Raw genomic sequence first — 14872 nt, forward strand, 5'->3', positions numbered from 1 at the left:
TGCGTTTTTTTGTTGTTGCATTGAACAGAGCTCGACAGGGACGAAGTGGTGTCGGTGGTTACAGGAGCCGGCGGCCATGGATGGGGCTGGAGCTTGGGGCCGAACCGAGGAGGTGGCGCAGGCCGGAGTGAAGATCGTCGGCGTCTATCAACAAGGAAGCAAGAGCCGACGCATTAGAGGGAGGCGCTGGGGCAGCGGCATCCGCGCCCAGCCTCGTCTTCAACCTCATCCCCTCACCCCTGTAGCCTTATCCATTCGTCTCGAGAGAAGATTGAGGAGGGAAAGGAAACCATTAGTCTGCTTCAACTGTCACCTTGTGCGGCCAGCCACATTTTTCGCCTTTCCCTTATCTTTACATCGTGTATAATTGATGATGTGGATGTTGTCCTTCCTTGTCCGATCCAGGGCCCAAATCTTAGCAACAAAGAGAGAGACCCCAACGACGACGACGCTGCGTTACACACGCCGCGGCCTGCGAGACCCCGAGAATTACATAAAGGAAGCCCAAGCCCGAAGGACGGCCAGCAGAAAGGAATAAGGCAGAGGCACCCAGCTCCCCTGCTCCCGTCTTCCGCCAAAGCCGCAAGAAGGAGAGCAGAGGGAGATGGCGGCACCGGGGCCGCGCCCGCAGCCGCTGCTGCTCCTGCTCCTCGTCGCGCTGCTGGCCGCCTCGGCGCCCCGCCGCGCCGACGCGTGGGGCAAGGAGGGCCACATCATGGTCTGCAAGATCGCCGAGGTACTGCACCTCCTCCTCGGTTGGCTAGCTCGTCGGGTGGGGAGGTACTACTGTGAGGATGGAGTAAGGAATGTGCGAGCGTGCGTGCTGAATTAGGTTGTTCGTTGCGTACAGAGGTACCTGTCGGAGGAGGCGGCGGCGGCGGTGCAGGAGCTGCTGCCGGAGTCGGCGGGCGGGGAGCTGTCGACGATGTGCCCGTGGGCTGACACCATGCGCTTCCGCTACCACTGGGCCAGCCCGCTACACTACGCCAACACGCCCAACGTCTGCAACTTCAAGTTCTCACGTCAGTTCTCCCTCGCCTCTGCCTGCCTGACTTTCTTTCCACTTCAATTATTCATTTCTCGTAGTATAAACCGAACAGAGTTTATTCTCTCCTAAATTCCCACCTTAAATTACCTTCACATGCCAAACAAAGAAATGGGAGTTAAAATCAATTTCCCATGTCTAATCCCTTGACAAACTCCCATTCCCTCTCCTCGCACAAAAAAAAATGTTTTTCCCTCGCAAAAAAAGCAAGAAAATGTTTTTCCCTGGCAAAAAAAAAACAAGAAAATGTTTTTTTTCCGACAACACATGTACGCCCAAAATATTGATCAAATAAGAAAAACACAATAAATAATTCTAAGTCTTTTGATCAACATCCGGCCATTCTTTATCGTAACCTATAACTTCGTACTAGAAGGGTTGGGCGTGCTTTGCTGCACCTTTGGTGTTGTTGGGTTTTCCTAAAAAAAAACACTGTTTTAATATATAAAGTGTATTTCTTTTTTGAAAAGGCAAACCTTTTAACTTTGATCAAGTTTGTAGAGAAATATATCAAAACCTATAATATCAAATCATTTTTTTTAATTCATCGTGAAATGAAATTCCATACTTTTTTGTTTAATATTTTGGATGTCGATATTTTTGCTCTGAACTTGGTCAAAGTTAAAGAAATTTGACTTTAAAAAAATAATACCCTTTATGTTTTGGAATTGATGGAATATTTAGTTTGGCGGTGGGGAGATGATGGAGTGTGTTTTATTTTTATTTATAATGCGTTGATTTGGTGGGCCTTTCGTAGTGTAATTCTATGTTATCCGCTAACCAACTTATATTTATGTGGAGAAATTTGAGTGTCGGTGGTTGCATATACTATATTGGTGCTACAATATCACATGGTTGCCCTTCTTTTTTCTAGGTGATGCGAGGGTGTGTGGGATTGATATATTTTTATAGGCCGGTTGCTACTGATTGATTTAAAAAATTGTTTGTCCGGTCAAAATCATAAATCAAATCCAAAATTGAATAACTGATCAATTAAATGAAAGAGCTTCAAAATTAGGGAACTTAGTGAATTAAAAATATTAAATGGGTGAGTCTGAGAAATTGTTGGCCCGGTCAAAATCGGATGACACAATTCTAAACTGAATACCTTAATTAATTGTGAGGCCTTAAAAATATGCGTGTTTTTTATACAACATAAAAGAATATAAACATTTTTAGTAGCACTCCCTCTGTTTGTTCACAGATATAAGATGTTCGAGTAACTTTTTTTTAATCAAATGTACATATACACGTTTTAGCGTGTTTGTTCATTCATTTCTGTGAGTATGTAAAAAAAACTAGACCAACTGGGGAGGAACCCAGCGGCATTATAAGAGAGAACATGAGACCTAAATTTGACCTGAAGAGAGGTCGAACCCAGGTCAGTGGGGCGAAACCACCACGATCCCACCACTGATGTAGTTCATATCGAAATATTCAAAACATATTATATTTGTGAACGGAGGGGGTACAATATAAGAAGAAATGATTTTTTGAGATAAGATTGGCTATATATATGAGGGAGGTATAGGCAGATCCCTTGCTTGCACATGCCGACCGCATATGCTAGCTCACGATCCGGCCGGGACCGACCGACCGGCGATGTTGCTTGTTGGAGAGGGTGAGATTAATCAGTTTGCTTGCTACACACACACACACACACGCACGCACGCAAGCACGCACGCACACGATTCCATCCACACATACACACATCGCTCCGCCGAACAGATCGTTTTGTCCTCATATCACTTGAATAGCTGCACGTGGGGAAATGAGGCCGGTCTGCTGCTATCTGATCTGAACCGGCGATGACAAAATGTCGCTGTACTGTACTCCCTCTGTAAACAAATATAAAAAATATAGATCACTGGTACTTGTTATCTTCCCCACACGCATGTGGCCTTTCCCATGGCCACGAACGCCAGCGATCGCAATCACAGTGACAATCACATGGATGATGATGAATGTGTCCACATACTACCCTATTATTGCATGTGTTGCAACGTGAGGCGCACAATTACTGCATATGTTATATGTGGACGTGGTCATCAAAATGAACAGATAATCTGATGTCGTGACGACTAGACCAGGGAGTGAAACAAAAAGAAATTACAAGATGTTTAGACAGTGTGGTAGCAGAGACTGACACTGACAAGAAGAACCGCCGGGCCCGGGCGGTCACAAGTGTTATGACTTATGACTGTTGAGCATCAAGCAAGCGTGAGCTCATGTGGCTTTGTGAATTTCAGGGGATTGCCACAACTCTCGCGGGCAGCAGGGGATGTGCGTCGTCGGGGCCATCAACAACTACACGGACCAGCTCTACACCTACGGGGATTCCCCCAAGAGTTCATGTAAGTGCCATGAGCTTACTTATTACTGTCAGAACATGCAATAATTCTGATTTCTGAACAACATTGGCTCACATCGAAACGCAGACAACCTGACGGAGAGCCTGATGTTCCTGGCGCACTTCGTGGGCGACGTGCACCAGCCGCTGCACGTCGGCTACGAGGAGGACGAGGGCGGCAACACCATCATGGTGCGCTGGTACCGCAGGAAGGCCAACCTGCACCACGTACGTCCCTACCACACAGGAGCCGTGTTCATCAGAGTTGGTATGGTTTTTGGTCTGGACTGAACTTCCCGGAATGTTTGGTATGTGTTGGCAGGTGTGGGACGTTAGCATCATCGACACGGTGATGAAGGACTTCTACAACAAGAGCCTGGACACCATGGTGGGCGCCCTCCAGACGAACCTCACGGTGAGCACACCACCAACTATCAGCAGCTCAAAATACTGCCGGCCGCTCTCTCCCTCTTGTGTTTCTTCTAATGCTGGCCGTGAACTGCAGGAAGGATGGTCCGACGATGTCGGCCACTGGGAGAACTGCGCCAATAAGAAGGCCACCTGCGCAAACGAGTAGGACTCGTATCCCAACACTCGCAGATTTCTTCATTTCATTGTCCTGCTACTGATTTTCATCACAAAGTCTGACACGGTATGACATCGAATCGAATCCGCCGTGCAGCTACGCGATCGAGAGCATACACTTGTCGTGCAACTACGCATACAAGGATGTGGTGCAGAACATTACCCTAGGAGGTACGTAATTATGTGTCTACATTCACAGCAGTGCTTGTGAATTCTGCCTGGCTAGAGTACAGCGCTAACGGTTGCCCAACTCTTCTCAAATGCAGATGATTATTACTTCACCCGCTACCCGGTCGTGGAGAAGAGACTAGCACAGGCCGGCGTCAGGCTGGCGCTGATACTCAACCGTATATTCGACAAGAAGAAAGCAGATACCATGCCGTTGTACGTACAGTAAAAGAGCTATATATACAAAAAGTGTATACATACATACAGGCTGCAAGGTATTGTAGCTGCCGTTGCCACGCCAGTTTTTGATCAATTACCGCTTCAATAAGTTTGCTATTCTGTAATAAGAGTCACAAAACGTTGGCACAACATTCAGAGATTCAATTGTTGTAAAGTTGTAATATAATTCAACCGTCTATAACAGACTATTTGCTTGAACAATAAGAACCAATCCACAAGTGAAGTTCAAAGCCATGTTTTATTTTCTCACAACTTCTTTCGTTCCTTTACATTTGTGCGTCGCTGTTTATCTGTGACCTGATATAAATTAGTTGTACATTTCTTCGAAACAGGACTTAGATAGTACAAATCAGCTGATCTAACCTTCTATGATCCATGGTAGCGAGTACATCGAGTTTCCTGAGCCAATTACAATAGAATGGGTGGAAATAATCAATGTGAAATCTATATGGAACAAATGGTGCACCAAATCAATTTTATTCATATATCTAAATCAGACTATCTAAGCCATCGAAACCACGGGTGCATAAACAAGTGACCAGCCTAACACACCAGTTGAGAAATCTTCATGAAATTGAAAATTATTCCAAATTTCAAAGAAAAATCAACAATTTGAAAATATTCGTGATTTCGTAAACTTTTCATGTTTTAAAAATGTTTATGAATTTAAAAAAATGTTCATAAATTAAAAAATTGTTCGCAATAATTGCTCACGAATTCTAAAAGAAGTTCTTCAATTCAAGAATGTCCATGAATTCAAAAAGTCTTCATGAATAAAAAAAAGTTCATCAATTGGAAAAAATGTTTGCGAATTTCAAAAGAAGTTTACCAATTCAAAAAAATATGAAATTCAAAAAGCTATTTTTAAATTCTAAAAATGTTCACTGTTTTAGGAGCTCTTCACTCGTTGTGGAGCGTGGGTTGCAGTCGGACTCTTATATCGCTAGTTTCCGTGGAAATGAAGAACTTTGTGTTATATTTTGCATAATGTGCATGTGTATTAATGGAATTGCTATAAGTGACATCTCTGTGTATCTGGAGTTCCCTTAATTTTATTTGATTCTTCGTGATTTGTGCTCAGTTAGTTTATGCAATCATTGCTCCAGACAATCTTGGAGAGGACTACCCAACACACCAAACACAACACACTCGCACACACTAGGACAGAGCAAGTTGAACATAGTAAACATCAACTCCAAGTAACATATTTGGCGCACAAAAATACCTTCAAGTAAAATCTCAATAAAACATTGCAATTGAGGGAATATCTAAGCAACATAGCTTGTGTCGATGGAGATATTGTATAAATATTATATAAAATGTATCCATTCATAAAATTCAATTTGCACAGCTGGTTATTAGCTATGACACTGATAGCGATGGCGCGAAGTACTGAAAACTGATGAATACTTGGGGGTCATGGTGGGAGGAGAGTGGTTATGTGAGGTTTAGCAGGTGTGTCATCCACAGGATGTTGCAGGTATTACAGAGCGAGTGGTTTCAGGCATGTGCTTGCCAAGACAAGCAGACACCTGGCAAACCTGGCGGTGGTGGCACTTTGCGCTATATTATTGTGGTATGTGCATTCGGTGGAGCGGTAGCTATCATTTGTTACTGTATGTCCGAAAGAACTGAGCATGTGGATATCCTTTTTGATGGAGAACTTTCTGATTCTGATGATTGGTGCACTGTCCTTCCTTTCTCTTATGTTGTCCATCCATGCTACAATGCCAGATGCGGTTCTTGCTGGGTAGTTGTGGGAGTAAAGTCTATCAAGGCAACATATGAGATCAATAATCTATCAACACAACATGTTATCGCTTGTGCCATGATAAAGTGTTGCATTGGTTCTAATCTAGATGATGCATATAGGTACATCAGGGGAGCTAGCCTAATGACGGAGAAAGCATACACTGGCCCTCCATCCTTAGAAATTGCACATCAGATTCATGAGGTCGCTCACGCATTGCTTCCCTATTTATACTAAGCATTTTTACCTCCTATTACTCACTTTCACACTAAATATATGTTATTTTCTAGTGATATGCCCACTAACATACAATTTATCTTGTTTGAACTCACTAGCATAATTGACCACTTATGTTGCCCAATATTAAATACATTATCTTGTGTTAAACAATTCCAACGTGAAATACAATTGTGTTCCATGAAAAGTATGCTACTTGAGTTTTATCTTGCCACAATTTAAGAAAATCAATAGCCAGACTAGGTTTGTCTCTAAATCTAACCAAAGCAACTGAAGGTAAACATAATCACATTTCTCCATGAAATAAGTTGCGACACTTATCTATTGTGGCATGTTTGTTTGTTTCAATATATCTAAATATCTTTGTACAGGCTTGTAGAGCTTCCAAGTCTCAAAGATATTTTGGTAAATGTTTGTTGGTTTGCTAATTCCTAGTTGAACTGATACCATAGACATCATGGGAATGAGCAGAAAAGATAGCCATCAGGTGAGGTAGAGTACAAGGCTTGGCGATGGTGGTCGCCTCCATGTTGCTTTTCGGTTGTTGGCTGGGTCAGGGTTACATGGGGATTTGCGGGTGGCAACTAACCAGGAGGCGATGACAGGCATAAGAAACAGATATGGAGGAGGAGAGCAAAAGAGGAGGAAGGGGCCATCGTCATTGGGCGGCAGAGGAGGTGGCGGAGAGGAGCTATTGCGAGGGAGATAGGTGACGAATGAAGCAAATAAGTGTGGAGTGTGGGTATTACCATCCCTACACAAATATGAGCTCAAATACATGTGTGTGATAGTCAATGTTCTTTTTTTAGGGGTGTGATGGCTAATGTTCTAAAATGACATGGAATGGCACGTTTCTAAATATGTAATAGTTACACTGGCATGTTTCAATTTATGAAAATAGTAATGTCATTTCTCAAAACCAAAAAATTGTCGTGACTTATATCAAATTTACCTTCTTTTTAAATTCCATCTATGTGCTCATGAGCTAGATGATAATTCAGTTGATGATTTGCGCGGGCAAGAATGAGGACGTAATCATGAGGGTTTTCTATTTAACACATGTTATGTGTGTTAACGAGGTCATGCCCATGAGTCTCGTCGCCAGATAGGGGTTTCCCCTAACAACGACAAGGTTCCTTCCTTTGGGCGATATGATCACCCTGAGTTTTGCACCTTCGGCGGCTCTTCCCCGCCGGCAACTACAAGACCCTTGTGATCACCCCAGTCTCCTTCACCACCATCCACCATCCATCACCCCTAGTAATTATGTGTCTACATTCACAGCGGTGCTTGTGAATTCTGCCTGGCTAGAGTACAGCGCTAATGGTTGCCCAACTCTTCTCAAATGCAGATGATTATTACTTCACCTGCCACACAGTTGTGGAGAAGAGACTAGCACAGGCCGGTGTCAGACTAGCGTTCATACTCTACCGTATATTCAAAAAGAAGAAAGGAGACACCCTGGCGTTATATGTACAGTAAAAGATCTATATACTCATACATGAAGTGTATACATACGGGCTGCAAGGTGTATAATTGTATCTGCAGTTGCCACACCAGTTTTTGATCAACTACCGCTTCAATAAGTTTGTCATTCTGTAATAAGAGTCACAAAACCTTGGCACAACATTTAGAAATTCAATTCTTGTAATGTTGTAATATAATTCAACCGTCTATAACAGACTGTTTGCTTGAACAATAATAACGAATCCACAAGTGAAGTTCAAAGCCACGTTTTATTTTCTCTCAACTTCTTTCGTTCCTTTACATTTGTGCGTCGCTGTTTATCTGTGACCTGATATAAATTAGTTGTACATTTCTTCGAAACAGGACTTAGATAATACAAATCAGCTGATCTAACCTTCTATGATCCATGGTGGCGAGTACATCCAGTTTCCTGAGCCAATTCCAATAGATGGGTGAAAATAATCAATGTGAAATGTATATGGAACAAATGGTGCACCAAATTAATTTTACTCACATATCTGAATCACACTATCTAAGCCATCTAAACAACAGGAGCATACAAAAAACCGATAGTCAGTGCGAGCGACCCGCCTAACCCGACAGTACCTGAGAAATGTTCACGAATTTGAAAATTATTTCAAATTTCAGAAAATTTTAAAAATGTTCAGGATTTCATAAATTTTTCAAGATTTTAAAATGTTTATGAATTCAAAAAATCATGAATTTAAAAAATGTTCACAAATTCGAAAATTGTTCGCATTAATTGCTCACAATTTCTAAAAGAAGTTCTTCAATTCAAGAATGATCATGAATTCAAGAAACGTTCGTTGATTAACAAATGTTTGTGAATTAAAAAAAGCAATTAAAAATAATAATTAAAAAATGTTCACAATTCAAAAACTATTCATGAATTCACAAACAATTATGATTTTAAAAGTATGTCTGACTTTCAAAAATTGATCACGAATTTTCAAAATTTATTCCCAAATTTCAACGAACAGGAAAAAGGAAAATTGAAAAAACTGAAGAAAAAAGGAGAGAGAACGCATTGAAGGGAAACAGAAAAGGAAAGGAGGAAGGAAAACATTTTTTTTTTGTTTGAGTCAGGAAGGAAAACAGGTGAGGTGGAAAAATGGGAATGGGCCAGGCCAATTGATGCGTCACGCTTGTGTTACGTCGCTTTTCTCCGACCTATGTGATAAATAGAATGGTGGTTCCTTTTTAACCCGTAGCGCACGCTCTCTCTTCCGGTTTGTGAAGGTTCTAGAACCTTTCAGGCCGTCTTTTTTCCCAAGTTTGCTTTTTCATTTTCTTCTTATTTTATCTTACTATTTTTTTTAACTTTCATTTTTGCCTTTTACTTTTCTTTTTAATTTTCGAACATCTTTCAAATTAGTGCACATTTTATTAGAAATAATGAAGATTTTTTTAAATCATGAAAAAAATTGAATTCATGAACATTTTCTCAAATTGTGAAGAATATTGGAGATTGTGAATACTTTTTGAATTTGCAATCTTTTTTTACAATTTTGCAAACATTTTTTGAAATTGTGATTTTTTTTGAAATTTGGGAAGAATTTCTAAAATTAATGAAAACATTGATTTGACGAACATTTTTCAAATTATGAACTTTTTATAAAAATGCGGGGAAATTAGATTTGTGAACATTTTTTTCAATTTGTGATCATTTTTTAAACATTCATGAACATTTTCTGAATTCATGAACATATTTTGAATTTGGGAACAATTTTTTTAATTAGATCTTTTTTTCAAATGCCGGTCATTTGTTGATTTTCACATTCATGAACAGTTCTCAAATGTAAAAAATAAAAGAAACAAAACGGAAATAATGAAAGAAAATGAAAAATAGGAGCGCCCAGCCCCACACAGGCCGGCCCAAAATGTGCTGAGGCGCAAGGGGTGCGTGTTGGTGGCTATTCGCCGACCTATGTGCGAAATTGGGGCTCCCCAACGTTTCACGTTGCTGCCTCCTCCTTAGTTGTAGCGTCGTCTGCAACCGCTTCCGGACGTCCCGAGTACATGTTGACGACGTCATGGACGCCGCCTCGACCCCCATGTCCTAGTCCATCGGTTTGGAGTTGGATCCCAAGACTTCAACAAGTGTTGCACCTCCAATGGCCTACCTCCACTGCCTAGGCCAGTATCTCATTCACCCTTGCCGGCCGCGAGTCGGGCGCAAAGGTGAAAAACCCTATGCCATTGCATGTAGGTGCCAGCCTCCCCCTGCTTGCGCCGTAGCGGCCTCCAATGAAAAGGAAGGAAGAAGACAGGTCGCGTCGTTGCCCTTCCTTCCTTCGTTCCGACAGCGGGCGAAACTCGGCACCTTCCGAGTCCTACGTCGGACCGGAAACGTCTCAATGAGGTAAAAAAACCATCCTTTACCTTTGTATTCAGTTTGTTCGATAAAATGTGAGGTGACCGTGAAAAGATGTTGGCAAACGTGCAATGAAAAAAATATCAGTGACTTGATGAGGACAAGGAATGAGCACGCGTAGAAAAGCATGCAATAAAAGGTGGAGATGGAGGAGAAGACCTCAAGAGAGGAGGACGAGGTGGGATGCTACGCAAGAGAGAAGACGGCTTCATAAGAAGAAGGAGGCGCATAGGCTCGAAATTAAGGAGCGTCGAGCCACCACTAAACACATAGCCAAGGAGAACCGATTCATCATGTTGGATGCGAGCTCCATAGATTCAGTGCCGAGAGAATTTTTTAAGTAGACACGAATGGAAATCATACACTCTAGGTCCGCCGGAGGAGGGGGCGGTCCACATGTTGAAGACGGGGCCGATGCACCCACGGGCAACATGTCATTTGTGCATGCCGCTGGTTAAATGTTTTTGTTTATGCAACTTGTTTGAAGTTATGTGCATGATTGCTTTTTGAATTGTGTGATAAAATGTTTGATCTTAAAGGCAATCGAAGTATTTTGAATAAAAAAACATTATGGAGATTGAGATATTTTGTGCTCGAGTTGCTCTAGGCCACGATCAGCCCGGCCCATCGTGCCACCAAATTACACGTTACATTGCGGCCTGCGAGACCCGGAGTACATAAAGGAAGCCCAAACCCGAAGCAACTTCCCCAACCCGAGACGACCAGCAGAAAAAAGGAAAAAGCAGAGGACCCAGCTCCCCTGCCCCCTTCCTCCGCCAACGGCGCAAGAAGCAGAGGAGGGCAAGCCGGCGGAGCAGAGCAGAACAGAGGGACAGGGGAGATGGCGGCACCGCGCCCACAGCCGCTGCTGCTCCTGCTCCTCGTCGCGCTGCTGGCTGCCTCCGCGCCCCGCCGCGCCGACGCCTGGGGCAAGGAGGGCCACATCATGGTCTGCAAGATCGCCGAGGTACTGTACGCCCCCTTCCCAAGAAGATAATAATTCCGTCGGATCGAGCTGGGGGCTGCTAGCTCGTGGGTGAGGATGAAGGAAGGAATGTGCCTGCGTGCGTGCGTGCGTGCTGAATTGGGTTTGTGTGCTGCGTGCAGAGGTACCTGTCGGAGGAGGCGGCGGCGGCGGTGCAGGACCTGCTGCCGGAGTCGGCCGGCGGGGAGCTGTCGACGATGTGCCCGTGGGCGGACACCATGCGCTTCCGCTACCACTGGGCCAGCCCGCTCCACTACGCCAACACCCCCAACGTCTGCAACTTCAACTTCTCCCGTCAGTTCATCCTCCTCCCCCTTCTTTCCTACTAGTACCTTTCTAGTTCGATCAATTGTGGTTTCTGATGCAAAACCGAACAGAGTTTAATTAGTGCCATGACTAGTGTTAAACCAGCAAGAAGATGCTTTTTTTTTCAATTCCCTAATAACACATATGGTATTTAAAAGATACACATGTCCCTATAAGACCAATGATTTTTGCTATTGAACAATTGTCTAGAATTATTTATCGCAAGTCAATTATGTGCCTACCCTTTTCGTATAGAAATATTGAAGTTATTTATAGCTTATTGCAAGTCTAGCAAATGTGCAGTTTTAGAGGGTTGAGATTCACAGCCTTTTCTGGAAAATACTCAGATTTATTATAAAAGTTCACCAGAAGTGCAAAGCACCCTAAATATGATAATTACATTGAGGTCTCTGGACCATCGAACAACCATTGCTGCTGTCAGAACGAGCCATTGTCGCTCTGTTGTTGTCGCCGCCGCTCCCATACTGGAGTCGGCTTGACCTTGTCGATAATAGCCGAGAGGTTTCGTACACCTGCACCCAAGGACCAGTGCCATGGAGTCGTAGTCGTCGCCGTTGATCCCTTGAATCGATCTAAAAAAACCGACACCAAATCTCGTCGTAGCGTACATACGATGAGAAACACTAACCCGGCCGCCTCGAGGAGCTATAAGGAATGTACACCGGAGCTCCTTCTAATCCGTCCCGATGGACGAATTGGAGGAGGATCGAAGTCCGAAAGACTGGCTCGAAGAAGTGTCGCAATCCATCCAAGAGTCCGCCCCTGCATGAACTAAAACCCTAACTTATCTACTAGCAGAACCCGAGGTACCATGACTCTCCTCCCCGCCACCGAGCGCCCGGAGCAGCAGGCGGAGGGGAGGCGAATCCACAAGTGCTCGCTGGCTTGCCTTATGGAAGGGGGAAGAAAGACAACGGACTGGCGGTGGATTAGCTAACAACAAAGAGAAAATAAGTGTTTTTTTACAAGAATAATAAAAGAATGTAAACATTTGTAGGACAATATAAGAAGAAATGTTGTTTTGAGATAAGATTGGTTGCATGCATGAGGGGGGAGGTATCGGCAGATCCTTTGCTTGCACATGCCTATCGCATATGTGCCATCTTGTGAATCCGGGACCAACCGGGGATGTTGCTTGTTGGAGAGTGAGAGAGGTTGAGTCAAGACAAAGGGTTCCCCCACTCTCTGAGCTTAATTAGTTTGCTTGCTTCACGCATCCCCCCACACGATTCCATCCGCACCACATACACATACACCGCTGTGCCGAACCGATCGTTTTCGTCAGGGCAGAGCAGACAGTGTTCCTCCGTCTCGGATCACCTAAATAACTGCACTCCCTCAAAAGAGAGAAACTACACGTGGGCAAGTGAGGGCAATCTGCTGCTATCTAATCTGAATATCTGATCTGGTCTGGCGACAGCAAAATATTGCTGGACTTGTTCTCTTTCGCCGCGCGGCATGTGGCCTTGCACGCGAGCGCGACGGACGGACGGACGGACGGACGCCGGCGATCACCATCACATGGTCACATGGATGATGATGATGGAATGGATGTGACCACATACTAACCTATTATATTATTAACGGAGCATATATATATATATGTTGCGACGTGAGACGCACCATTAGTGGGTATATTACGTGCGGTCGTCAGATGAATAGATAATCTAATGTTGTGACGACTAGGCTAGCGAGTGATTTTTTTTTCACCAGATGTCTAGACAGTGTGGTAGCAGAGCCTAGTAGAACAGCCAGGCATAAAGTGTTTTAGTTTGTGTTGGGTTGTTGAGTTGAGCTTGAAGCGTGCGTGAGCTCATGTGGCCGTGTAAATTTCAGGGGATTGCCACAACTCTCGCGGGGAGCAGGGGATGTGCGTCGTCGGGGCCATCAACAACTACACGGACCAGCTCTACACCTACGGGGACTCATCAAAGAGCTCGTGTAAGTGCCCCCCAACACACTGTCGAAACATATGCAACAAGGGCTTCTGAATCTGACGGAGAGATTACCCTGTATTCGCAACGCAGACAACCTGACGGAGAGCCTGATGTTCCTGGCGCACTTCGTGGGCGACGTGCACCAGCCGCTGCACGTCGGCTACGAGGAGGACGAGGGCGGCAACACCATCATGGTGCACTGGTACCGCAGGAAGGCCAACCTGCATCATGTACGTGTATATCCTTGCCACGCCTCACATCGAACATTCAGACTTGTTATGTTTTTTGGTCTGGACTGAACTTGTCGGAATGTTTCTCTTGTGTGTTGGCAGGTGTGGGATGTCAGCATCATCGACACGGTCATGAAGGACTTCTACAACAAGAGCCTCGACACCATGGTGGACGCCCTCCAGACGAACCTCACGGTGAGTACACCACTAGCCTATCAACAGTTCAAAACACTGCCAGTACCTTCCTTGTTGTGTTTCTAATAATGCTAGCTGTGAGCTGCAGGAGGGATGGTCCGACGATGTCGGTCACTGGGAGAACTGTGCCAACAAAGAGGCGACCTGCGCAAACGAGTATGATTCCATACCCAAACACTTGCGCTTTTTTCAGTTCATGTCTTGTGCAACTGATTCGATCACAAGATTTGACATGATATGGTATCAAATCCGCCTTGCAGCTACGCGATCGAGAGCATAAATCTTGCATGCAACTATGCCTACAAAGATGTGGTGCAGAACATCACCCTAGGAGGTCAGTGTCTATGTTCACAGCAGTACTTGTAGAAACTACAGCAGTGTATACATTTTGCCTAGCTAGAGTGCAGTGCTAATGGTTGGCAACTCTTCTGAAATGCAGATGATTATTACTTCACCCGGTACCCGGTTGTGGAGAAGAGGCTAGCACAGGCCGGCGTCAGACTGGCGCTGATACTCAACCGTATATTCGACAAGAAGAAAGAAGCAGATGCTATGCCGTTATACATACAGTAAAGTAGCTATACTACTTGTACAAATATAGAGTAGATATACGGGCTGGAAGGTATTGTAGCTGCCGCTGACACGCCAGTTCGATCACTTACCGCTTCAATAGGTTTACGCGTTCTGTAATAAGAGTCACGCAACCTTGGCACAGCATTCAGAAATTCAATTGTTGTAAAGTTGTAGTCTATTTGCTTGAACGATAAACAAATCCACAAGTGCAGTTGAAAGCGATATTTTATCTTTCTCTCATCTTCTTCATTTCTTTACATTAGTGTGTTACCGTTAAATCTGAGACATGATATAAATTAGTTGTACATTTCTTGGTGTCATGACTCGATGGTACAAATAACCTGTTCTACTAGCCCTTCTATGAACCCATGATGGCGAGTAGATTCAG

The 14872-nt window shown here is 44.0% G+C and overlaps 2 protein-coding genes across 2 annotated transcripts; both read left to right on the forward strand.

Moving 5' to 3' along the window:
* The first annotated feature begins 463 nt into the window (after positions 1 to 463).
* On the forward strand, positions 464 to 4637 carry LOC123073776 (endonuclease 2). Its single transcript, XM_044496813.1, has 8 exons — positions 464 to 736; positions 851 to 1022; positions 3295 to 3399; positions 3484 to 3623; positions 3718 to 3810; positions 3901 to 3968; positions 4078 to 4151; positions 4247 to 4637. Exons 1-8 carry the CDS (start codon positions 605 to 607, stop codon positions 4375 to 4377), a joined length of 915 nt encoding a protein of 304 aa, XP_044352748.1. The 5' UTR covers positions 464 to 604; the 3' UTR covers positions 4378 to 4637.
* A 6236-nt stretch (positions 4638 to 10873) lies between these two features.
* LOC123076893 (endonuclease 2) lies at positions 10874 to 14719 on the forward strand. The gene is made up of 8 exons (XM_044499040.1): positions 10874 to 11204; positions 11345 to 11516; positions 13386 to 13490; positions 13577 to 13716; positions 13819 to 13911; positions 14000 to 14067; positions 14172 to 14245; positions 14351 to 14719. The coding sequence occupies exons 1-8, from the start codon at positions 11079 to 11081 to the stop codon at positions 14482 to 14484; spliced, it is 912 nt and encodes a 303-aa protein (XP_044354975.1). The 5' UTR covers positions 10874 to 11078; the 3' UTR covers positions 14485 to 14719.
* The last annotated feature ends 153 nt before the right edge of the window (positions 14720 to 14872 follow it).

The sequence above is a fragment of the Triticum aestivum genome, chromosome 3D, assembly GCF_018294505.1.
Source record: "Triticum aestivum cultivar Chinese Spring chromosome 3D, IWGSC CS RefSeq v2.1, whole genome shotgun sequence".
Classification (NCBI taxonomy): domain Eukaryota; kingdom Viridiplantae; phylum Streptophyta; class Magnoliopsida; order Poales; family Poaceae; genus Triticum; species Triticum aestivum.